Source organism: Sciurus vulgaris, assembly GCF_902686455.1.
Source record: "Sciurus vulgaris genome assembly, chromosome: 16".
Taxonomy (NCBI): Eukaryota; Metazoa; Chordata; class Mammalia; order Rodentia; family Sciuridae; genus Sciurus; species Sciurus vulgaris.
This window is the reverse complement of record NC_136477.1, coordinates 1,396,276-1,420,040: the sequence shown is the minus strand read 5'-3', so window position 1 is coordinate 1,420,040 and position 23,765 is coordinate 1,396,276. Positions and strand designations below refer to the sequence as shown.

At 62.1% G+C, this 23,765-nt stretch overlaps 1 protein-coding gene across 1 annotated transcript; it reads left to right on the top strand.

Annotated features, from left to right (window-relative positions):
- Window positions 1-1,975: 1,975 nt before the first annotated feature.
- BTBD2 (BTB domain containing 2) lies at window positions 1,976-17,751 on the top strand. The gene is made up of 10 exons (XM_079114850.1): window positions 1,976-2,364; window positions 10,083-10,202; window positions 11,708-11,864; window positions 12,461-12,566; window positions 12,989-13,186; window positions 15,494-15,686; window positions 15,834-15,921; window positions 16,112-16,258; window positions 16,421-16,627; window positions 16,691-17,751. The coding sequence occupies exons 1-9, from the start codon at window positions 1,988-1,990 to the stop codon at window positions 16,580-16,582; spliced, it is 1,548 nt and encodes a 515-aa protein (XP_078970976.1). The 5' UTR covers window positions 1,976-1,987; the 3' UTR covers window positions 16,583-16,627; window positions 16,691-17,751.
- The last annotated feature ends 6,014 nt before the right edge of the window (window positions 17,752-23,765 follow it).

Below are 23,765 nucleotides of genomic sequence, written 5' to 3'. Positions count from 1 at the left end.
CCCTGTCTGCTGGCTCTTTAATCCACAGTGTCTCCAATTGGTGTTTCTGACCTTTTTCTGGGGTTTCCAAAGTTACTCCTTCATTGCTTATATATTTAGAGTGAAAAAATAAAATGGGTTTTTGACTGGGGGTGTGCCTCAGTGGTAGAGTACTTGCCTAGCATACAGGAGGCCCCCAACTACATCCCTGGCAACAGGAAAATAAATTAATTAAAAAATGAAACACATTAAAAACATTTTATCCCAAAGCTCTGGCTGCCTTTGTCTGTGGTCATAAAGGTTTATGGTTGGGCCTCAAGTAAATTTCTGATTCCAAAGCCAGAGGTGGTGAGCTGGCAGTCCTGACGCCATAAAACCCAGCTGCAGAGGCTGATGGGAGAATGTTCTGGAAGATGGGGCTGGACCAGGGCAAGCAGATGGAGGTTGTCCCTAGTACATGGGGATGGTGGTTTCCATCCAAGAGATCCCTGATACTGGGCACAGTGGTGTACTTCTGTAACCCCAACAACTGGGAGGCTGAAGCAGGAGGATTGCAAGTTCAAGGCCAGCCTCAGTGATTCAGTGAGGCCCTCAGTGACAAAAAAAAAAAAAATCCAAGAGTGGTCCCTGGAGGGCTGCAAGCAGATGCTCCAAGAGACCTCCTGGTGGAAATTTGGAGAATGGACTGTAAGTGGAGCAGGCGGAGGAGCAGAGGGGACGAGGAGCTGTTACAAATTCGCAGGGCAGTGCAAAATGGGAACATGTGCCCCCATTCAAGAACTGCAGGTCAGGTACCACCCCGGCAATGCAAGCAAAACTTCAGAAAGGCCATGTAGGAGTCCATGATGTGGGCACCAGAGCTGGCAGTGAGGCCACCCTGGGAGGGCCCAAAGAACTGGCCAAGGCCTGGGCAAATAACGGTGGCCTGGAGGGTGGAATCTGGGCTGGTGTGTCATTGGTCCCAGATCCCTTCCACGTGTGAGTGGGCAGGACAAGACCCTGAGGGGGGTCTCCCACTGCTTATGAGGTGCCAGATCAGGTAGGGTCAGGTAGGGACAGCCTATGGGATGGGCCAGCTCTGACCTCTGCCCATGGCACCTGAGGCTGCCCAGGGCCTTTGTGGGACTCCAAGTGGCTCACATACCTCCCTGGGGAGCACAGCCTCTGGGGGTCCAGCCCAGCTTGCTCTGGGAGTCCCTTCCAAGCTCACACCTTGTCCTGTGGATGTGGTCAGTGTTTGGGGTTCCACCTTCCTGACACTGGCCCAGACACAGCTAGAGGGCACATTGTGTAGCATGCACAGAGCACTGCCACCGGGGTCAGCCTCCTGGGCCTCAGTTTCCCCTCTGGGTAGTGGAGCCCTGTCTACACCACAGGCAGGCCATCTGGGTCTGGGGTCAGGGTATAGGGCTCAGAAACAAGGGCTTAGAGCCTGGGTCTTGAAAGTGGGATCTAGAATCTGGAGTCTGGGGTGTGAACATCTTAGGTTCAGAATCTTGGGACTGTGGCCTAGCCTTTAGGATCTCAGTCTGGATTTGGGACCCAGGATTCAGGATGCAGGCTGATGTCCCTGGTTCAGCATCTGGAAGGTCTGGGACTTGATGTTCAAGGTCAGGGTCCAGAATCTGGGGCCTGTGGTGCCAGTTCTGGGATCAAAGGTGTGGAGTCCTGGATATGAGTTCTTGGGTCCTGGATCTGAACCTTGGTCCGGGGGTCCATCTAGGTTCTGGGGTCAGGATCCAGAGTGGGGTGGGACCTGGGGCGCAGGCTCTGGGATCCCAGCCACGACCCCTTCCCATCTCCCATCAGTCCCGCCCCTCCTCCCCACCTCTCCCTCCCGCCCCTCCTCACTCCCTCCCACCTCCGCGCCCCTCCCGCCCCGCCCACCTCCGCGCCCCTCCCACCTCCCCGCCCCGCCCCGCCCCATCTCCCCGCCCCCATCTCCCTCCCGCCCCTCCCACCTCCCCGCCCCGCCCCTCCCGCCCCTCCCCCGCGCCGCAGCGACAAGATGGCGGCGGGTGGCAGCGGCGGGCGCGCGTCGTGCCCGCCGGGGGTCGGCCCGGGCGCGGGGGGCGGCCCCGGGCCCAGCGCCAACGCGGCGGCCCCGGCCCCCGGCAACGCTGCTGCCGCCGCCGCCGCGCCCGGGCCGCCCCCTCCGCCGCTGCCGGGCCCCGGGGCGGACGCGCAGGCCGCGGGCGCGGAGCGCGAGGAGGCGGCGGGCCCGGGCGCGGGGGCCGCGCTGCTGCGCGAGCCGGTGTACAACTGGCAGGCCACCAAGCCCACCGTGCAGGAGCGTTTCGCCTTCCTCTTCAACAACGAGGTGCTGTGCGACGTGCACTTCCTGGTGGGCAAGGGGCTCAGCTCGCAGCGCATCCCTGCGCACAGGTGGGCGCCGCGGCCGCGGCCGGGCCTGCACCGGGGGCCCCTGTCCCCTCCGCCGTTCGGTCCTCGCGCCGGGGCCCCGGGGCCCCTGCACCCTCGGGTCCCCACCGCCGTCCGGGCCCTGCGCCGGCACTCCGGGACCCCAGCACCCTCGGGTCCCCACCGCCGTCCGGGTCCCGGGGCCCCTGCACCCCCAGCCCCCGCGCTGGAGCTCCGGGACCCCTGTACCCTTCGTCCGGACCCTGCCTCACAGCCCGTCCAGGCATCCTTGCACCACTAGGTTCAGACTCCGCACCCGCAGCCCGCCCAGCACCCGTTGTCCAGGCCCTGGACCTGGACCCCTGCACCCGAGTCCCCAACCCTCACCCAGGCCCTGCGCCACAGCCTGCCCGGGAACCCCTGCCTTCCTCCGTCCTCAGACCCTCCTCTTACCCTGCACCAGGAGCCCTGGCAACCCTCCACCACGTTCACCCAGACCGCCTTGGAACGATCGGGCCTGGGCCCTGCTGCTCTTGTACCATCCCCGACCTCCCCCAGACACCTCCCCAGTATTCCATCATCTCTAGCCGTCCCCGTGCCTGCACCCCCAACTTTGGGCATTGGTGACTCCATGCCCCTAGTGGTCCCCTGTAACTGCCCACACCTGCTGCCCCCTCCTTCCCCATTCAGCCGCGATCCACCTCCAGTCCCTTGGAGACCCAAGCTCCTGGAAACGCTCTGCCTGTCCTGGACACTGCACCTGTAGGTCTCCTTTGGAAAAGGAGTTTTTGGTTCAGGGCACAGCCCCTAGATGCCCCCTGCTGCAGGTTTGAGGGGTGTTGCTGCTTGGCCTGGAATGTTCTTTCAGCCGGCTGTGAGCCCTCCTCTGCCTCTCTGGCCTGTGGCTTGTTCTGATCCTGTGCCCTGGAGACCCCTCTTGCTACCCTCCTGGGTATTGCTGTGCATCTGGGTCTCCTGTGGGTTTTTCCGGAGGGCCTTGTTCATGGAGTATCCCCAGGACCTTCCCTGTCTGTATTGCAGGCTTCTGCTCTGCAACAGGGACTGGGCCTCTGCCTCCCCATAAGCTTGGAGTGAGAGGCTGTTCAAGGCCTGGGACCCCTTCCCTGTGTGTCCCCCAGCGCCCTCATAGCCGTCCTGTGCTGACGGCTGGTGGGAGGGATTCTGAGCAGTTGTCGTGAAGGATGCCACTTCTCCCTCCTGACCCTGTGCCCTTGCAGGGTAGGGCAGGGCTCCTGCCCAGTCGCACAAGGAGTTGGAGACTCTCAGGGTTCCTTTTTCTTTCTTTCTTTTTATATTTTCGTCTTTTTTGTACTGGGAAGTGAATCCAGGGACGCTTAACCACTCAGCTGCATCCCCAGCCCTTTTTATTTTTTGAGGCAGGGTCTTGCTAAGTTGCTGAGGCTGGCCTCTAACCTGTGATCCTCCTGTCTCCATCTCAAATCCCAGCATTTCTGTTGAGGGTCCCCACTTCATGCCGGGCACCTGCGCCTGATTGCATTTGAAGGTTCATATGTTGGTGGCAAAGTGGAGACTATAGTGGTGGGTGTAAGGACCTCCAGAGAGAATCGGGGGCAGGGGTCTGTGGCTGCCGTGGGTGGTGAAGCAGGGAGGAGAGTACAGGGCTCCAGGTGCAGGACTGCAGGCTCAGAGGCCAGAGCAACTGGGAGCCATAGCAAGTCAGAGCAGGGGAGCACAGGGTGCTGCAGCCTGGAGAGCCTGGGTCAACTGAAGTGTGGAATGGCAGCCCAGGATCTTGCAGACGGCGGGGACCGGTGCAGTGGCCGAGATGGAAGTGGAGGACTCCCCTTCTCTGTGGAGCGGCTGCATCCCAATGGCAGCATGGAGGTGGTGGGTGGGCCAGGGAGTGTGGGAGGCTGCAGCAGGGGTCTCCAGACTTGTGGTGAGCGTTCTTGGTCAGCTTGGACTGGGCGAGGGCCCCCTGAACCTGAGTTCCCACAGGGAGTGACGGGGCTGTAAGCTGTGTCTGTCCCACACTTGTTCCTAAGAGCAGCCTCCCCAGGGTTCGTCCTCAGACCAGTGTCAGTGAAAGCTGAGGTGGGGGTCCACGCTGGCCTGGGGCACAGGATGCAGGTGGGGTCACTCCCGGAACCCGCGTCCCGCCTGCCTCCAGCCTGGTGTAGGACCTCACTGTCATCTCAGTGACGCTGGAGGCTGAGGCAGGAGGATGGCGAGGCCCCAGCCAGCCTGGGCAACCTAGCGAGACCCTGTCTCAAAAGTAGAAAGGCCTGGGTACAGCACAGTGGCAGCGCCCGAGTTCAGTCCCCAGCGCCTCGAGGAGAGGCGGGGAAACTCAGGCTGGTGGGCCACCCGCTCAGACCACTGCGTGGGTCCTGAGGCCCCCCGTGTCCTTCCTGGGGCCGTTGCCCAGTGGGTTGGATGGCAGCCCCGAGGGCCTATATCCTGATCCCTGGGGCCGGTGAATGGGACCTTGCTTGTTAAGGGGTCTTCGCAGATGGCGCGGTCACCCTGGTTACCCAGGAGGGCCCTAAACCCAGTGACGTGTCCTTGTGAGACAGACACAGAGGCAGCCTGTGACTGTGGAGGCCAGACGGGTCCCTGGAGCGTGTGCTGGTGTGAGGGGCAGGGCTGTGGTTTCAAGCCACAGCACGGGGTCATTTCTAAGGCAGCGGAAGAAACCGACAGCTGCGGCGGAGTCCTGAGAAAGTCGACCCGCCTGGGGACACGCTGCAGGACACCGGGCCGGGCCGCGGGCCTCTTGAGGTCACCAAGCCAAGGCGCGAGTGAGGGTCTGCCGCGGCCCGAGGAGGTACAGTGGCCAGAGGCTGCCAGAGATCCTGGGGTCCTGGGCAGGGGCAGACAGTGGGCGCTCCGGGAAGGAGAGTAGCCGCCGGGCAGAGATGGCCCTCTGGGCGCCCTTCTCAGGGCTGGGTGGGGAGCAGGGCCCGCAGTGTGCAGAGGCTGGGGTCCAGCCGAATTGCGACCCCAGCACCGTGACCAGAGCGTGGAGGCTGCGGCAGAGGGGTCAGTGGGAAGCCCTGCTCCCGAGGCCTGTATGCAGCAGGTGCTCAGAAGGTGTTGACCGAGCTGCCGGGACTCAGGGCAGCACTTGGTGTACACACGGCCCAGTAGAGTGTGAATCCCGAATGCCTTCCGTGTGTCATGGAAGGACCGTTCCTGGACGCGCTGTGGTCCAGCCCTCCACGCTCCTCAGTGGCCATCAGCGTGTGCCGACCAGAGCAGATGCTTCCTGGTTTTATGTCAGGACTTCTCTGCGGAGCTGGGGAAGAGCCCAGGGCCTTGCCTATGCTGGCGGGACCCGCCCCAGCCCTGTCCATGTGCATTTTGAGGTAGGGCCTCCCGAATTTCTCAGCCTGGACTTGAACTTGCCCTCCTCCTGCCTCCCCTGCCCAAGCAGCTGGGATGCCAGGCATGGCCTCTGCACCGGCTGGGGACCTCTGGCCCCTGTTTGCAGTCACGGGCAGTGGCCGGTGCTGGCTGTGGACCGTCGTCTCTCCGGTCGGACGTCTGAAGCCCGGGGTGTCGTCCAGGGCCGCGGCTTCGGCGTGCCGCCTTCGTTGGGTGCTTGTCTCTAGGCAACGCGGCTGCTGAGGGGCTGCGACAGTCCCCGGGGCGGTTTTTGGGCGATTGGGCCACCTCGGGTTTCCTTGCTCTTCCTCGCAGCTGGCGGTGGCCGGCGGTGCCATGATGCATGGCCAGGCGCACAGCCTGCCGTCGGTCTGCTTCTCTGGCTTCACATCGGGCGTTGGACCCCCCGTCGTGTCAGGAGTTGTTGCTTTTCACTGCTAGCGTAGGTCTTCTGCTGGATGCCGTCAAGACCGTGGTTTGCCACCAGTGGGCACGGACGTTCCCGGGTCCCCTTGGGGCTGACCTGGCCTTTTCTCTTGGTCAGGACCTCAGTGGAAGGGCTTGTGCATCCCAGGATAATTTATGTTTTACATGCTGAAAGAAACTGCTGCCAGGTGCAGAGGCCGTGCCTGCCTTCCCAGCAGGTCAGGAGGCTGAGGCTGGAGGCCCGGAAGTTCCAGGTCAACTTGGTGACGCTGCGAGGCCGTCTCAAAAAGTGCTTTGGTCATAGCTCAGTGATCGAGCACCCTGGGCTCAATCTCAGCACCAGAGGAAAAAAAGCAAAGCCAGAGGACCGAGACGCCCCAAGCCAGTGCCCGCTTCTCCTGGGGAGGATTCGAGGTCATGCAGGCTCTGCGACTGGACCCCTTCCCCGGCCCTCTTGGCAGAGCCGCCCTATGCCTGCCGCCCGCCCTGGCCCGCCCAGAGCTGTTCCTGAGTGGCTCCGGGCCGGCAGTGCCGCCCCTCCCCGTGGCTGGCTGTGAGGCCTGCTTTCCTCCTGGTCATGAGCAGCCTACTGACCCTTGAGCATTTGTGGACTCTTCAGAGCGCAGCCGTTGGGTTTCCTGGATCCCCCTCTCCCTTATTTCCTGGACCTGCTCTGAGCTGGTCGACGGCTTCCTGCCCTGGATTTCTCTGCTCCTCGCTTTCCTGGCTTCTCAGCGGGCAGCATGCAGGGTGCTCCACCCTAATTCCACTTGGGAATCCCCTGGCCTCCCTGCGTTTCTTCCCTGACCGTGGCCGTTCAGAGGTGTGCTGCCTGCCAGCCAGGTATTGGGCACCTTCTGGACGTGGTGTTGGCCGCATAAGTGCCGGGATGGAGCCCGCGGTGACCCAGCCACTCTGCAGCCCCAGGGTGCACAGATGGGCGGTGTGGGGGGACTCGCCCGCCAGACATCTCCGCTTCTCTAGTGGGGGACGGCAGAGCCCTCCCCAGCTCTCTGGCACTCGACGAGTCGCTGAGCTGCGGCCACCTGCTCTGCTGCTGGGCCCTAGCACCTGGACCTGCTCTGCTCTCCAGTGCTGCTGGTTATTCCTGAGGGGAGGACACGTCTGCTCTGTGCCCTGGGTCTATGGGCCTGGCCTGGCCTGGCCTGGAGAGCACTGCGTGCTGGGAGGCCTGTGCTGCTGCAGGGGCCTGGGGTCAGGCCGCTGGCATCCCTGCGTCCCTGCTGTCCCCCACCACGGTGGCTACACTGTCTCTCCTTGCTCCCAAGGTGCGTGTGTTGTGGATTTTGAGCTCTGTTGTTGGCTGTGTGTTTTCATTTTTTGGTGCTGGGAATGAACCCAGGGCCCCATGCATGCTGGGCAAGAGCTCTGCCCTTGGGCCATACCCAGCCCTTTTTATTTCACATTTTGAGACAAAGTCTCACTAAGCAGTTGAGGCTGGTCTCAAATCTGCGATCCTCCTGCCTCAGCCTCCTGGGTCACTCCCATGACAGGCGTGGCCACTGTTGATATGTGTTTAATTGTTCAGAATTTCCAGCGTGGAGCCTGTGTTCCTGGGAGGAAGGCCCCCTTGCTGCGGAGATGCTGGCTTCTCTTGACGTCTGCCTTGGGTAGTAAACTCTGTAGCTCCCTGGTGTCTGGGCCAGTCGAGGAGCTCTTGGCTGCTCCAGCGTCTGACACCCACTGTGTGCCTGGTGTCCTGCAGTGTCCTACCCAGCTGGCCCTGCAGGGATGCCCACAGCTGGCATGGGCCTTGCTCTGTGCAGTTCCTGTCACAGCCCCTTCCCAGGTGCCATGGTTTGCTGTGACAGCTCAGAGGACTCGGGGGACACACGCAGGTGCCGGGCTTCCTCTGAAGGTGTGAGGAAAGAATGACCAACAGCCGCAGGGACAGGAGCACCAGCATGGGCGGGAGGGTGGCGCCCTGGGCTGCCGCGGGGTTTCCCTGCTGGGTGAGATCGCTCCTGGCGGTGAGCGGGGGCAGCCCTTGGTCTATTGCCTTGGTTTCCAGAGGTGCCTGGAGCTTGTTCCCAGCCTGCACCAGGGTTTATCCTTCTTCACTGTTTCAGCTTTTAAATTGTGTTACAAGCCAGGTGAGGGGTGACCAGGAGGCTGAGGCAGGAGGATGGCAAGTTTGAGGCCAGCCTCAGCAGCTTAGCAAGACCCTGTCTCAAAATAACAAAAAGGGCTAGAGGGGCACTGAGTGCTTGGGCACCCTGGCTTCAGCCCCAGTACCGGGTGAATCAGCGTGTTAAGATGACAGTGTGCGTCTCAGCCACGCGGCCAGACGCCCAGCACTGCCGTCCTCCAGAGCGTCCTGCGTCTCACACCAGAACTCTGTCCCCACTCCCCAGCCCTGCACGCATGGCCCACGTCCACCTCTGGACTGCCCTGCCCCCAGGTCACACACGTGGCCTTGCTCTCATTGAGCACTAGGGCCTCTGGTCTGTCCTAGCTGCAGCTGTCACCCGCTCCTGCCCTGGCCGAGGATGCTCCAGGTGTGCGTGGCCACCTGTGTCCCTTCCCCCTTGGCCAGACACCTGTGGAGACGGTTGCGTGTGCTGCTGTGGATGTTCTTGCTCACTTCACTTGAGAGGAGGAGGCTGACTGGGAAGGCTGGGGGCAGGGAGACTGTGGACCCACAGAGGCTGAGGCTGCGGTTACTAGGGGTGTCTGAGGGGAGTGTGGGTGTGTGGCCACTTGGAGTGTGACACCTGCTGCTGTGGTCTGCAGGGCACTGCCCGTGCTGGGCGGCCCTGGGCTCTGAGTCAGGTCAGGCCCAGCCGGGGACCCTTAGTTCCGCTTTGGACTTCTCCAGGGCGTCAGAGGCTTCTCTGCAGGAGGCCGAGGTGCGGTCTTAAGTGGGAGCAGGCCATGGAGGCTCTTAATCGTGGCCTGTCACATGTGGCTGGGGGGTCTGGAGCGGCCGCAGGCAATGAGCTGTGAGGTGTGCAGCCCCTTGGGGCCAGGAGGGGTGGCCGGCTGTGGGCTCCAGCCAGCAGCTCAGAGGGGGCCGCGTGTGGCCGAGGACCAGGTGTGTGGGGTGCTTCTCTCCCATCATGCGGCCTCTGCATTCCTACCTTCCCTCTCCTGAGGACCCACCGGGGTTCAGGGCCACCCTCCTCCAGGAAGATCCCGCGCAAAGGCTTGTTTGCACGTGAGGTAGCAGAGCCTGCTGGGGAGCGGCCAGCAGGGTGGGGCCAGGGCCGCCCTGGAGCAGGGCAGGGCGGGGTACTGGTCAGGTCGCGGAGCGGGTGGGCTCGGCCCCACTGAGGGGTGTGTGGACCCGTCTGCTCTCGAGGTGTCTGGGTGCAGGAGGCTGCTCAGACCTGTTTCCACAACATGACCCTCCTGGGAGGAGCTGACGCAGAAGCTCCTGTTTAGGGACAGTGGGAAGCTGTGTCCGGTCCCACCCCTGCTCACCCAGGAGCCATGTGGGGGCCACCCTGTGCAGAAGCTGTCCTGAGCCTGGTCACCATGGAGGCCTCCTCTAGCCCCACACAGACCAGACCACCTGGGTGGCTCACAGCTGGGTTTCACAAAGGCCAGGGGCCACCTGGCCGCCTGACCTGGCCTGTCCTGCCTCCTGATGCCCTGGTTCCCCGCTCCGGGGCCCCAGCACCTCCCCCAGCCTCCCATGTTCTCTCTCCCAGCTCAGGCTGACCAGCCACTTGGTCCTTGTCTGCCTGCCTACAGGCCAGGCCCCCACGTCTAGCCCAAAGCCTGGACAAGGGCCTCCGGCGGGTGCAGGAGTGGTGGGTGGATGGGGGCAGGTCTGCCCTCTTTCCAGGGACACCCTCCTGCGTTGTGCTCTGGCTGGCGTCGGCTGGGGCAGGCAGATGTCCCCAGCAGCAGCCACAGCGAGGGACACGGGCCAGGGCCGGGCCTGGGGCACCAGCGTCTCACGGGTGCTCTCTCCTGCCCAGGTTCGTTTTGGCTGTCGGCAGCGCCGTCTTCGACGCCATGTTCAACGGGGGCATGGCCACCACGTCCACAGAGATCGAGCTGCCTGACGTGGAGCCGGCGGCCTTCCTGGCGCTGCTCAAGTAAGCTCCGGCCTGCTCTGGGGGCGGGCAGGACGCAGTCGGGACACAGACCCGGGCTGTGGGGCCCGCAGCGGCGTGGGGAGCTCTAGCGTGTGCCCAGGTGGGCCGGGCGGGGCTCTGGGGACCCCCGAGAGGTGACTTTTCCTTTTTTTAACGTTTACTTTCTGCCGTGCTGGGGACGAGGCAGGGCCTTGCGTGTGCTGGGCAGGCGCTGCGCTGAGCGCGCCCAGCCCGGGCGCTCGTAGACAGCTCCAGCGGAAGCGGTCCCATCGGGGAGCCCGCTTCACTGGCAGCCGGGCGGCAGGCCGACCTTGCGATCTGAAGCTGAGCTCTCAGCACCGCGGGGCAGCCTGGTCCTGCACCCTTCACAGCTGGGAGGGCTGAACAGGAGGGCGGCCAGCTCCAGGCCTGCAGTGCCCACCCTGTGAGCCCAGCACGGGGCCCCGGGGAGGACGCAGGTCCCAGGGCAGCCTGGGCAACCTGACGAGGCCCCATCTCCAGATAAAAAGTGACAGGGCTGGGGTGCGGCTCAGGGAGCCCTGGCTCGATCCCCAGCACGAAAAGAAGGAGGAGGTTACTGCCCATTCCGACTCGGGTGGCGCCCACCCCGCGTTGCCCGGGGTGGCCGAACGTTCGCAGTTGTGCAGCTCTCCCTTCTATCTAGTTCCAGAAACTTCTCCCCAATAAAATAACCGCTTCCCTGTGAGCAGCCCCCCACCCCTCCCCAGCTCTGCACCCACAAGTCCACGTCCTGTCTCTGGACGCCCCTGTCCTGGACCCCCCGTCACTGGTCACACGCTGTGGCCTGTGTGTCTGGCTCTCATTGAGCACGAGGGCCGCAGATCCACCCAAGCTGCAGCTGTCGCCTCACCCCTGCCCTGGCTGAGGGACGTTCGGGAGTGTGCAGCGCACATGCATGTCCCCATGGACGTGTGGACCGCCCCCTTGGCTGTGTGAACGCGTGCTTGGTGGCCCTGGAGTGGGGTCAGCACTCAGGTCCTCGTGCCTCGGGCCCCTGCTTCCTGCACGGATTTTCACCTGCCTTTTGCCGTAAAAAAGAACCTGGCCTTTATTCTACCTGCTTGTTCCGTGCGGAGGAGGGACCCCGGCGCCCCTCGCGTCTTGGCCAGCTCCAGCACTCAGCCCCCACCAGCCCGCTTCCACTCTTTTGACCAAGCCCAACTGTGGCCGTGACGTCCACACTGTGCAGGGCTCAGCTGGCCTGTGGGTTCTGCCCCGTACCCAGGAGTGGTCAGGGCTCCCGGTGGGGAGAGGGGGAGATGGGAGCCTCCGGGAGGCGCTGAACAGCACTGGCCCGTGAGGGCAGGGTGCCAGTACTGCAGGCCGAGCCCCGCGCAGAGTGCTGCCCGTGCCTGTTCTGGATGGTTCCTGAGGGGCCTTCGTGGCTGGCGAGCGGGGTGGCTGGATCCACCCACTGGAGGGTGGGTGCGGGTCTGATGATTGAGGGCACCAATCCACTCCTCGGCCACCGGCCCCCTCCCCAGGTTCCTGTACTCAGATGAGGTGCAGATTGGGCCTGAGACGGTCATGACCACGCTGTACACTGCCAAGAAGTACGCCGTGCCCGCGCTGGAGGCCCACTGCGTGGAGTTCCTCAAGAAGAACCTACGGGCAGACAACGCCTTCATGCTGCTCACGCAGGTGGGCCAGGGACAGCCAGGGAACAGGCCCAGGAGTTGTTGGGGGCACCGAGTGGCCAGGGAAAAGGGGAACTGGGCTGGGGTGCAGCTGGAGGCTCAAGGGGCCCAGGCTGGGCCTTTTGGACTCCACCAGGTGGAGGCTGGAGTGGCGCTCTAGCCGTGCAGACCAGGACTGGGCCATGACCAGCTGCCTGTGGGACCTGCGAGCTCCTGGCCTGCCCGGCCCTGGCGGTGGGGGTGGCAGGGTATGCAGGAGGGCGGCCAGAGTGGCAGCCCCAGGAGAGCACGTGGGTGCCTGAAGGGCACGTCTTGGGTCATGGCACTGGGCATGGGGGGTGGGATCCACAGGCCCCTTGCTGGGGTCTCCCTGGGCCTGGGCCGCACACCTGCCACCACTCCATTCCCTTGAGGTGGACGCCTGGAGCCCTGGCCTGAGGCAGAAAGAGGGGCACTGCCCAGGGCCAGGAGGCAGGCGTGTGGGAATCGCAGGAGGGTGTTTGGAGAGGGCGCTGCCCAGGCTGGCCTCCCGAGCAGTGTGCCAGGCCTGCGCCTCAGCGGTACTGCGTGCTGGAGCTGACGCCTGGTCCCCGCTGCCAGGCGCGCCTGTTTGACGAGCCGCAGCTGGCCAGCCTGTGCCTGGAGAGCATCGACAAGAATACCGCGGACGCCATCACCGCCGAGGGCTTCACGGACATCGACCTGGGTGAGACCTGCGGAAAGCAGGTGCTGGCGCAGGCCGGGGCAGGGCCACACGGTTGGGAGCACCCACAAAGGGACTGTGGGTGGGACGGGATTTTAGGGTGGCCACAGGCTCTGTCCAGCTTGGCAGAGGGCTTGGATAGGTGAGGACTTGACACTGCCCTGTCCACTCGGTGGGCAGCAGGCTCTTCCTACAGAGGGCAGGTGGTCCCGTTTGGGGACGACTGGGCGAAGTGGCTCTTGCTGGGTTCCAGTACCCCAGGGCAGATGCTGCGCCTCCCAGGGACTGCGGGGCGAGTCTGGGCCCAACTCTTCAGCAATGCAGGCAGAGCCCGGTCTCGCCGCGGCCACAGCCCGAGCCCCAGCCGTTGGCTCTGCATGCCTGCTGGGTGGGCACCCGCTCACGGCCCCTCCTGCCCACCATAGACACCCTGGTGGCCGTCCTGGAGCGCGACACGCTGGGCATCCGAGAGGTGCGGCTCTTCAATGCTGTCGTCCGCTGGTCCGAGGCCGAGTGTCAGCGGCAGCAGCTGCAGGTGACGCCTGAGAACAAGCGGAAGGTGCTGGGCAAGGCCCTGGGCCTCATCCGCTTCCCGCTGATGACCATCGAGGAGTTTGCCGCAGGTAACCACGGGTCGGGCACCAGCCCCTGACGCCCTCAGAGGGGCCCCGCCACATGCCCGCCCCTGGTCCACCCGAGTCTGACCAGGCGCTCAGGCGCTTCTCTTGCTGATGATCGCGGTCCCTGCGCTCCTCATGGGAAGCTGGGAAATGCAGGTGACAGGAAGCTGGGGCAAGCCTCCGGGTCAGGAGCCCACCCAGGCTCCAGCCCTGCTGCCTGCAGGAGCCACTGCTGCTGCCCGGAGGGGCCTGGGCGCTGCAGGTCTGCATACCGGGGCTCCTGGGCTCTGTCCTGTGTCTGGGGCAAGGCCGTCTGAAGTGGTGCGCCCCACTGCGTGCCAGGGCTGGCCGTTGTGCACTTGTGTGTGGGCTGTGGCGTCCCCCTTAGCCATGCCTTCTGCCCTTGTGTGGACACCCAGAAGGGCCCAGCCCCGTGGCTGGTGCACACTGCATCCCGTCTCTCCCGGGTCCGGGCCGTCCCTGCTCCCACCTGAGTCTCACAGTAGAGGCCATCCCATCAAATCTGTTTTGAAGAGAGAGCAGGGTGGGTCTGGTGCAGGACCTCAGAATGTTTCTTCGCCCTGAGGATCACTCATGCGCTGTGCACTGAGCGCCAGCTGTGGGCCAGGCTCTGGCCGGGCAGGACGCAGCAGCCTGGCGTCTCCCACCCTACACTCCTGCCTGGGCTGGACCTGGGCTGGACCTGGGCTGAGGTGGCCTGCAGGCTGTCCCTGCACACCGTCTCCTCTGCCTCCTCAAGGCCTCCTGGGTCTGCCTCCACACACCTTCAGTCCCTTGTCTTTCATCTGCCCTGCATCCCAGCTCCCCCTTGGGTGCCCACCCACACCTTCCAGAACCCACCTCCTTGTCTCCATCTCACGTTCAAACCAGAATTCCAATCTTGCCCCAAAAGTGTCCTCTCTGCCTTCCTCATCCTCAGAAATGGCCCTGTGGGTCACCTAGCTGCTAGGCCAGACACCTGGGAACACCACCGGGTCTCCAGGCCCATCCCAGCCCCCACCCCGAGATCAGTGCCATTTCCCCGGATCCTAGAACTGGGTGGCCCAGATCCCAAAGCAGCTTCCCTTACCTGCAGAATGGAGGCCCCCACCCTTCTCCTGCCCCATGGCGAAGTCCACAGGTGACTCGGTGGTTGTAGGAACCTCCTGTCCAGCATGTTCCCCTTTGGTGGGCACCCCAGAAGGGCAGAGACATTGTGGTTCTGCTGGGCAGGAGGAGGTACAGGAGCTGAGTCTAGAATAAGTAAGTGGCCTCTTGCCCACACATACTGGGGCAGTGCCAGGCACCTCACCCCTTGCCCACTCCACCCCGCTGGGAGAATGTCCCCTGCTCCTTGAGGTTCACTTGGAAAATATCAGGTGGTAGGAGGAACTGTCTAGTATCTTGAAGCTGGACACCTGGCTGAAGTCTGCTCCTTTACATAGATCTTAGAAAATACTGGCCTTCTCACTCTGTCTAGTTTTGCTGCTCAGTCGTGTGAGTCTGTGCTTTCTCCTGCTGTCAGAAGCTAGTCAGTGGTGGGCTGTCACTCCTGAGTCCTGTGGAATGGGCCCCAAGCTGGTGGCCCAGGGGTCTGGTACAGCGAGCTGGAAGGACGGGCCCACGGCTGTGACCCAGGCAGACTGGAGGAGCTCCTGTCTCCCTCATTTTCCTGGATTTGGGCTGCAGAAGGACAGGGTTGAGGTTTCTGCTGGCACCCGACTGTCCGCTGCCCACACCCTGTAGCCTCAGGCTATGTCTCTACCTGCGTGTGGCCATCACGTGGCTTACCCATTACTTAGCGAGGCCTGGCACACTCAAACTTCCAGAATGTGACCCGCCACTCACCTGCCACTTCTGTACATTGGGTCTCACCTTCTGGACTGGCCCTGGGCCTGTCCAGGGCAACTGGTCATCAGCCATTGGAGCAGGTTCTTTGGAGCAGGCAGTCAGGACCCACCCTGAAGCCAGGGGCCCTGGCTGGCTGCCTCATAGGAGCTGCAGGGGAGCCCTCGGTGGCCAGGACCCTGTGTGGCAAGCAGGCAGACCTCCGCTGTGAATGGAGGCGGTTCCCGGGACCAGGGAATGGGCGGCCCCTGATTTTTCACCTAAGTGATCAAAGTGCAACCCTGGGCTGTTCATACCCTGCCCCCCAACTCCAGGGCCAGAGCGGGTGGGCCCCTCAGGGGTTGAAGATCAGGTAGGACCCCTGCGAGAGGAAGGAGCGAGTCCTCCGGCCTTCTGGGGCGCGCCAGGCCTTGCCTTCCTGGCCCCTCTCCACAGCCAGCCCACCAGTCCCTCTGCCTGTAGGCCCCGCACAGTCGGGCATCCTGGTGGACCGCGAGGTGGTCAGCCTCTTCCTGCACTTCACCGTGAACCCCAAGCCCCGGGTGGAGTTCATCGACCGGCCGCGCTGCTGCCTGCGGGGGAAGGAGTGCAGCATCAACCGCTTCCAGCAGGTGGAGAGCCGCTGGGGCTACAGCGGCACCAGCGACCGCATCAGGTGCAGCCTGGAGGGAGGGGCGCGGGCCAGCGGGGGCCCTGGGGACCGGAGCGCGGTGCGAGTCCACGCGGGGCCCACGTCCCATCTGGCCTTTTCTCTTTGAGGTCCTCCCCGGGTTCTTACGTAGCTCGTGTCACCCCTCCGCAGGTTCTCAGTCAACAAGCGCATCTTCGTGGTGGGCTTTGGACTCTACGGCTCCATCCACGGACCCACCGACTACCAAGTGAACATCCAGGTGTGCGCGCGCCCCGCCCCGCCCCGCCCCGCCCACAGGCCCCGCCCACAGGCCCCGCCCAGACACGCCTCGGGCTCCGCCCAGACACGCCCCCTCCCCACCCCGACGCAACTTGCGCCGCCCAGGCCCCGCCCGCAGCCGCCGCCCTGCGCCCTTGGGGACCTGGGCATGACGTCCCGCCCGCCCGCAGATCATCCACACGGACAGCAACACCGTCCTGGGCCAGAACGACACGGGCTTCAGCTGCGACGGCTCGGCCAGCACCTTCCGCGTCATGTTCAAGGAGCCGGTGGAGGTGCTGCCCAACGTCAACTACACGGCCTGCGCCACGCTCAAGGTGCGCCGGGGCCTCGGGCTCTGCCCTGCTGGGGACCCCTCTGGTGGGGCCTGGGCCACCTGTGCCCGATGGGGCCTGCGCTCTCTCCGCACCAGGCATCCCTCCCTCACCTGCTGGGGCCCTGGGGAGACCTGAGCTCATTGTGCCTCCCGCTCCCCACAGGGTCCCGACTCCCACTATGGCACCAAAGGCCTGCGCAAAGTTACCCACGAGTCCCCCACGACGGGGGCCAAGACGTGCTTCACCTTTTGCTATGCGGCTGGGAACAACAATGGTACATCGGTGGAGGATGGTCAGATCCCTGAGGTCATCTTCTACACCTAGGCCACCCCACCATGTCCCATCCACGGAGGACGGCCAGGCCCCAGGGTCATCTTCTACACCTAGACCTCCCCACCATGTCCCGTCCACAGAGGACGGCCAGGGCCCAAGGCCATCTACACCTAGGCCACTCACCATGTGCTGTCCACAGAGGACAGCCAGGCCCTGAGGTCATCTTCTACACCTAGGCCACCCCTTGCCACCACCCATCCTATGGAGGACAGCCAGACCCCTTAGGTCACTGTCCACACTTAGACCACCCTACAGCGTGTCCCCAGCCAACCTCCTTCGGCCATGCGTCTGCTCCCTGCCCCTTCTCAGCATCAAGGAAGGTGACATTGTGGCCACTTGTTTAGAGGCACCAGGGAAGTGGCTGGGCCAGGCTGGGCTGGGGCTGGGCCCCTGAGAGACAATCCCTCAGACTCTGGGAGCCGGGCTGTGCTGAACCTGCCCACGCCAGCCAGGGCCAAGAGTCAACGAGGTGCCAGGGTGGGCTTCCCGCCCTGTCCTGCCCTGTCCCTGCAGCTCAGGGCCCTCCGACCACAGGCCAGGGCGGGTCTGTGCGTGTTTGGGGCAGGCTGTGGCGCTCAGACCCGTTCCTCTGGGGAGGCCCTGTGGGAGGAGCTTAGAGCCACTGGCTGAGTCTTGAATTCCTTGTTCTCCTCTGCTCACTGGGGACACTGGGGTCTGGCCTGCCATGCACCCAAGGCCATGCAGACCCCCTGCCTGCTGGGTGACCTGAGTCCCAGAGAGCAGACTCAGTGTGGGGCTCCGGCTCCTGCGCCATCCCGAAGGGCAGCCCCTAGCCCGGGGGTGGGCAGCTCGCTGCTTGTTCTTGCCCCACGGGAGGGCCAACTAAGGACCATCCCTGCTGACCTCTCTGGACAGGCCACCCCAACCCTGTGTGCCTGAGGGACAGTGCCACAGGTTGGGCCCCGTCCAGGTGGAGCTGTGGTGGGGCCCAGAGGGCACCCCCTGCCCTGTACATACTGTAGCCCTGGCCTTCCTTGGCCGCAGAGCCCTGTGCAGAGGCTCCAGAGGGTGCGGCCCGCCCCACACCCCCGTGTCTCCCCATGACTCCTCCTGGAACCCACGTGCTCCCCAAAGCCATGGAAGGTGTGCCCGCACACCACATCCCCAGATGATTTTTTTAAATAAAGGAAAGAAACGCACCTGGCCTGCGCTGCTGTGTGCTGCTGCCCACTTGTGCTGTTCGGCCCGGCAGGTGGATGCTCGTCCACTTGCCAAGGGCATCTCCCCTGGGTCAGGCCAGGGAAAGAGCCGAGCAGAGCGCCGACCTCTCCAGCAAGGGCTGTGCCTGGAGATGCAGGGACGGGTCCTGGGGGAAGAGGCTGCGCAGAGGGCCCTGAGGTTCCCAAGCTTCTGGTGGGTTCGAGTGCCCTCGTACAGAGCAAGACCCCAAGAAATCCAGCCCGAAATGTTGTCAGGGCCTGCAGGGCTTAGCAGAGCCTGGGAAGGTGTGTGTGTGGCACGCAGGTGTCGGAGGGCAGCCCTGTCCAGCAGGGGCGAGGGCCGCAGCTGGAGAAGGGCAGGACTGGAAGGCTGCTCCGAGCCACAGAGACCGCAGGCCTGGGAGGAGCTGCCGGGACCAGTTCTCACTGAGCGAAATGTGAACTGAGGCACCACTGGCTGAGGACCCAGCAAGATGCCGGCAGCATGGAAACAGGCCCCTGTGCCCAGAAATTGTGCTATCAGAGAGCTTGTGTCCTTAAGACAGGCAGAAGTGGACAAAAAGGAGCTAATGCAGAATTTGACAGCAGGAACATGCCTACACCTGCCATTCTGGGATGAAAAGATGACAGTGATGAAGAACTTTTTAGCTGGGCGCAGTGGCACATGCCTGTCATCCCAGCAGTTCAGGAGGCTGAGGCAGGAGGATCACAAGTTCAAGGCCAGCCTCAGCTACTTAGGCCCTGTCTCAAAATAAGGGCTGGGGTGTAGCACACTGGTAGAATACCTCTGGGTTTCGCACACACACACAGAAGAAGAAGAAGTCAAAAGAAGATGGTGGAGTTAAGTTCAATTCTACCGGTGATCACACTAACTGTACGTCACTTTTTTCAGGCCTGGGGAGTGAACCCAGGACTCCACCACTGAACCACATCCAGTCCTCTGTGCGTGTGTGTGTGTGCGCACACGCAAGGGTTTTGCTGAGTCGCCCAGACTGACCTGGAATTTGCTGCTTTTCCTGCTGCAGCTGCTGAGTTGCAGGATGACCTGCAGGGTCAAGGGTGGCATGTCCACCGCGCCCAGTGACACAGTAGACTGACCCGTGCAGGGACAGGATAAGAGCGGTCGGATGTACACAGTGTGGACAGCAGAGTGGCACAACGACAGGTGCTCGCCCAGCAGGGGCCCGGCAGCAGGGCCGCAGTGCAGCTGCAGAGATGGCAGGGAGCCCCCAGGTGGCCGCCCCCACACTCAGAGATGGCCGGGGAGCCCCCAGGTGGCCGCCCCCACACTCAGAGATGGCCGGGGAGCCCCCAGGTGGCCGCCCCCACACTCAGAGATGGCCGGGGAGCCCCCAGGTGGCCGCCCCCCCACACTCAGAGATGGCCGGGGAGCCCCCAGGTGGCCGCCCCCACACTCAGAGATGGCCGGGGAGCCCCCAGGTGGCCGCCCCTACACTCAGAGATGGCCGGGGAGCTCCCAGACTTTTTTTTTTTTTAATATTTTTTAGTTGTCAATGAACCTTTATTTATTTTCAGGTGGTGCTGAGAATTGAACCCAGTGCCCTGCTACATGCCAGGCAAGCGCTCCACCACTGAGCCACGTTCATGCAGACACAAAACCGTATGGAAATTGGGGAACACTGAATGATTTTGAAATTATACCACAATTTGAGGACCCAACTAGAGAATGGAGAGGAAAATCCATGACTTACATATAGGTCAGAAAAACGAAGGATGGGGCTGCAGACGGCGGCAGAGGCACCGAGCCCTCGGAAACACGGCTTTGGATTCTGAGTTGAGCTGCGGAGATGCAGGGCGGGCAGTCTCAGGGGAGAGCACCTGCCTCGCAGGTCCCGCAGGCGCACATGCACACAAAGAAGCAGGAGGGGAAGGAAGGTCAAGGTCCACATCTGAGCTGACCTCTCAAGAAATCAGGAAATCTACAAATTCAACCTCGAAAGGAGAATGAGTGACAAGAATGCAAAAATCGAACAAGACGAACGAGACGCAGCCATTAGCGGGTTCTCGATGGAACCACAGCAGTTTTCTCCCAGCTTGGGGACTAAGCCCAGGGCTGCTCTGCTGCTGAGCCACACCCCAGCCCTTTTAGAGACAGGGTCCTGCTGAGTTGCTGAGGCTGGCCTTAAGTAACTGTCCTCCTGCCTCAGTCTCCCAAGTTGCTGGGTGACAGATGTGGCCATCATGTCCACTATTTTTCTTTCTTCCTCTTCTCAATTAAATTTTATAAGTCCTTATTTTGTTTTGAAATAATGTCAGATTTATGGAAACTGAAGAAATACTTCAAAGAATTCCTAACCCAGTTGCCTTTGCTCAGCTTTCCCGAATTTCCCTGTCAATGTATTGAAGTGAAATCTGTTGAACCAGAAGTGTATCTTTTTTTTTAGTTGTTGATGGATCTTTATTTCATTTACTTTATTTTTATGTGGTGCTGAGGCTGGAGCCCCGCCCCAGCCCAACAAGTATGTCTTACTACCATGTCACTAAGTACTGACTCCCCGCTTTATGCCAGGCTTAGAAGAGTTGGGCCCCCTGTGCCTCTTACTTTTCCCACACTGGGATTAGAGGTCTGGTTCAAAACATTTTTTAAAAAGAGACAAGACCAGGATTGAGAATGAATGAAAGGGAGCATCACTACAGCTCCTAGGGACTCAGAGGTGAAAGTGTTCAGTTTCTAGTTAGGAAGAAGACCATCATGGCCAAAGATAACTAGCTAGTAAAACAACAGTGAGAAGCTGGGCGTAGCAACTCAGGAGGTGAGGCAGGAGGCCAGTGGCTCAGTGGTAGAGCACTTGCCTAGCATGCATGAGGCCCTGGGTTTGATCCTCAGCACCACAAAAATAATAAATAAATAAAGGGTAGGTGTCCACCTACAACTAAAACAAAATATTAATAAGTAAATAAATAGGGCTGGGGACTCAGCTTCATGACAGAGCACCCCTGGGTTCAGTCCCCAGGAAAAAAAACAAACCCACAGTGAGAAAAGGGTCAAGTCACAAGAGACGTGGAGGCAAATCTAAAGGGTCTAAGTTCCAGGGAGGAAAAGCTTGGTAGGCGAGCAAGGTCTCATCCCGGGCACTGCGGGCCTTGGGCTCAGGTGGGCTGGGTGTGCGACAGCAGGTGTGCTCTCTGGGGAAGGAGCAGCCCAGAGTGCAGTGGGTACGTGTGCTGAGGTGGGCGGACACAGGCAGCTGAGGAGCTGGGCATGCTGTCTCCTGGGTCTTCTGCCTGGTGCTTGTGGGTGCGCTGGAAAGGGCTGTGGAGGCGGGGAGGGCCCGACTCCCGAGTCTCTCCAGCAGGAAGCCAGCGTAGAGGATGCCCAGGGTTGAAGGAAGTGCACCAAAGTGCTGACCAGGCCCCACCAGAGAAGAGACCTGGCCTCCTGCACACTGTGCCCTTGCTGGGAAACACTGTCCTTCACTTTGTTTAGCACCCAAGTCAAGGGACGTGGGAAAGATGAAAACAGATCCTGTAGCCAAGGGGGAAGGGTAGCCAAAGGCACACCTGGAGGGCCCAGATGCGGGGAGGAGGCCCAGCACCTGAACCAGGTGCAGACCAGCTGCAGCACAGGGGTGGAGGGAGGAGATGGAAGAGCTCCAGAGTAACAGACGCTGCAGAGGCACAGGCAAAGGGGGGCGAGGAGAAAGGGAGCATGTCCCGGGCCATTCAGCTTGCTGTGACAAATGCCTGAGCCTGGGAGGGTCGGAAGGAAGAGACTCGCTTAGCTTGCAGTTCTGCAGGTCTAAGAGCACAGGACTGGCATCTGCTTGGCCTCAGGGCAGGCAGCATCAGGTGGCAGGAGCACACGAGAGCGGCCGACGGGTGTGTGCAGAAGAGGGCAAAGTGCCAGTGGTGACAGTGCTGTCCAGCAGCCGCCCTGGCAGTGACATGCAGTTCAGTCCAGGGAGCCTGAGCCAGTCACTGGGGAGACAGTGATGGACTGGAGGTCGGAGCCCACGGCCTTGAGTGTCTCTTCCCAGGCTCCAACACCTCGAACGTTGGGCACTGGATTTCAGCTTCAGTTTTGTTGGGGACAAAACACAGCAGAAAGGAAGAGAGAAATTCTACTAACACAGTCTGAACAGGCTGGGCGCAGCTCGGGGGCACAGCCCTGGCACAGTGCATGAGGCCCTGGGTTCACCCAGCACTGAGAAGTAGCAGGACAATCTGAAAAGAATTCATTGGAGGGTTTAAACAAGACAAAACACAAGAAAATCAACAGGTCAAAAGAAACAGTCCACACTAAAGAGAGAGGAAAACCAGAAAGCAGCAGTGAAGCACTGCGAGGTGGCGCGAGCGTCCCGCGGGGAGGGGCTGAGTCCTGCAGGAGAGGAGCAGCTGGAGGAGGGTCTGGAGAGCAGGCCACAGACCCAGCAGGACAGGAGGGAAGGAGAGGCCACAGCCACACCGCTGAGGACCAGAGACGGAGAGCAGCTCCTTAGCGCAGCCAGACCAAAAAGGGCATAGCTCCGGGGAAGGACAGCGACAGTTGGCTTCTCACAGAGGCCATGCAGTCAAAGCAAAACGCCAGAAGCCACCCTTCGGTAAGGAGTGGGATGGATTGCTCAGGCCGCGGGAAGCTCTCAGCACTGCGAGGAACACAGGAAGTGCCCGGCTTTGCTGAGCAGGCAGAAATGAAGAGGTGTGGGAGGCATAGAGCACCTGGCAAAGCGTGTTCCAGAGCCTACAGAACAAACCCAGGCAAGGAAGTCGTGGGCTTAAAACATGTAGAAATAAAAATAGCACAAAAAGGAGGGAGGACTGGGCTGTGGCTCAGAGGTGGGCGCCTGCCTACCACGTGTGAGGCCCTGGGTTTGAGTCTCAGCACCACATAAAAAGTAAACAAATAAAACAAAGGTACTGTGTCCATCTGTAGCTTTTCCACCAGTGTCAAAGGCCACGCCCAGACTGACTCTGGCTCTGGCCCTGCCCAGCTCCTGGTCTCTCCGCCCAGGAGCACTGCTCGCCTGGCACCCACCCTCTCCTGCACAGGCAGAGGTACGGGCCACCTCCGCGTACCACCAGCAGGGCTGGTGCGGTGCCTTGCCGTCATCCTGGCGACTCCGCTGCAGCTGCCCGTGGCAGGCCCGGGCTCCGAGGCTGCTGTGCACGCTGCAGAAGGGAACCAAGGCCTCTGTGGTCCAGCTTGTGCGTGGGCTCTGCCGTCTGAAGCCAGCTCTTGCCTTTGCGAACCATCTTTCCTGTTTTCAGGGGGCTTCGAGTGGAGACCATCGTGGTCTTTCCTAGTCTGTCCAGGTCTTGTAGGCCGCTCTGGTTTGGTTTCCTCAGGGACCCCTTCAGTGTGGAGACTCAGGTCCTTCCTGGGCAGCATCCCGGGACCAGTGTCAAATTCATGTGACTTCCTCCGAGACCAACAGGGACACGGTCCTCAGCTCTTCGAGCCTTCAGCTCCAGTTCTCTAGGCTGCCTTCCCACCTCGAGGACGCTGTCCCCAATCCTGTCTCCAACAACTCGCCGCTCTTGTTTCTGACCCGTGGGGGCTGAGTGCAGCCCAGTGCCGGGCTCCCTCGGCTCCTGGGCTCCTCCCAGCTTCCCAGCCCGCCCTCTGCTTGTTTTGAGCTTCCTCCTGGCGTGAAGGAGGTAGAGAGGGCAGGAGGCTGGGAACCCCCATTTGCGGTTGGCCCCTTTCCACTTGGGCATGGGCAGCCTGGCATGCCAGGGCAGCCACCCCGCCTCTGGCCCGAGACGGCGCTCTCCACTCCGTCCACGGCAAGGGAAGGTGCTGCCTGGTCCCGCCTGGTGCTGCGGGGATGCTGCCAGACCCAACCAAACCCTGGGCCAGCAGCCACCTCTGGCTCCCCTGCAGACCCGTGGCTCTCCTGCCCCCTGCTTTCAGGGGTCAGTTCTGCCTCCTGCCCCTCCACTTCACTCCCCAAGCACTCCCTGCCCTCCTGCGAGCCCTGGGCATTCCCTGGGCCAAGTCCCTTGGAAATACCAGGCACAGCATCCAGGAG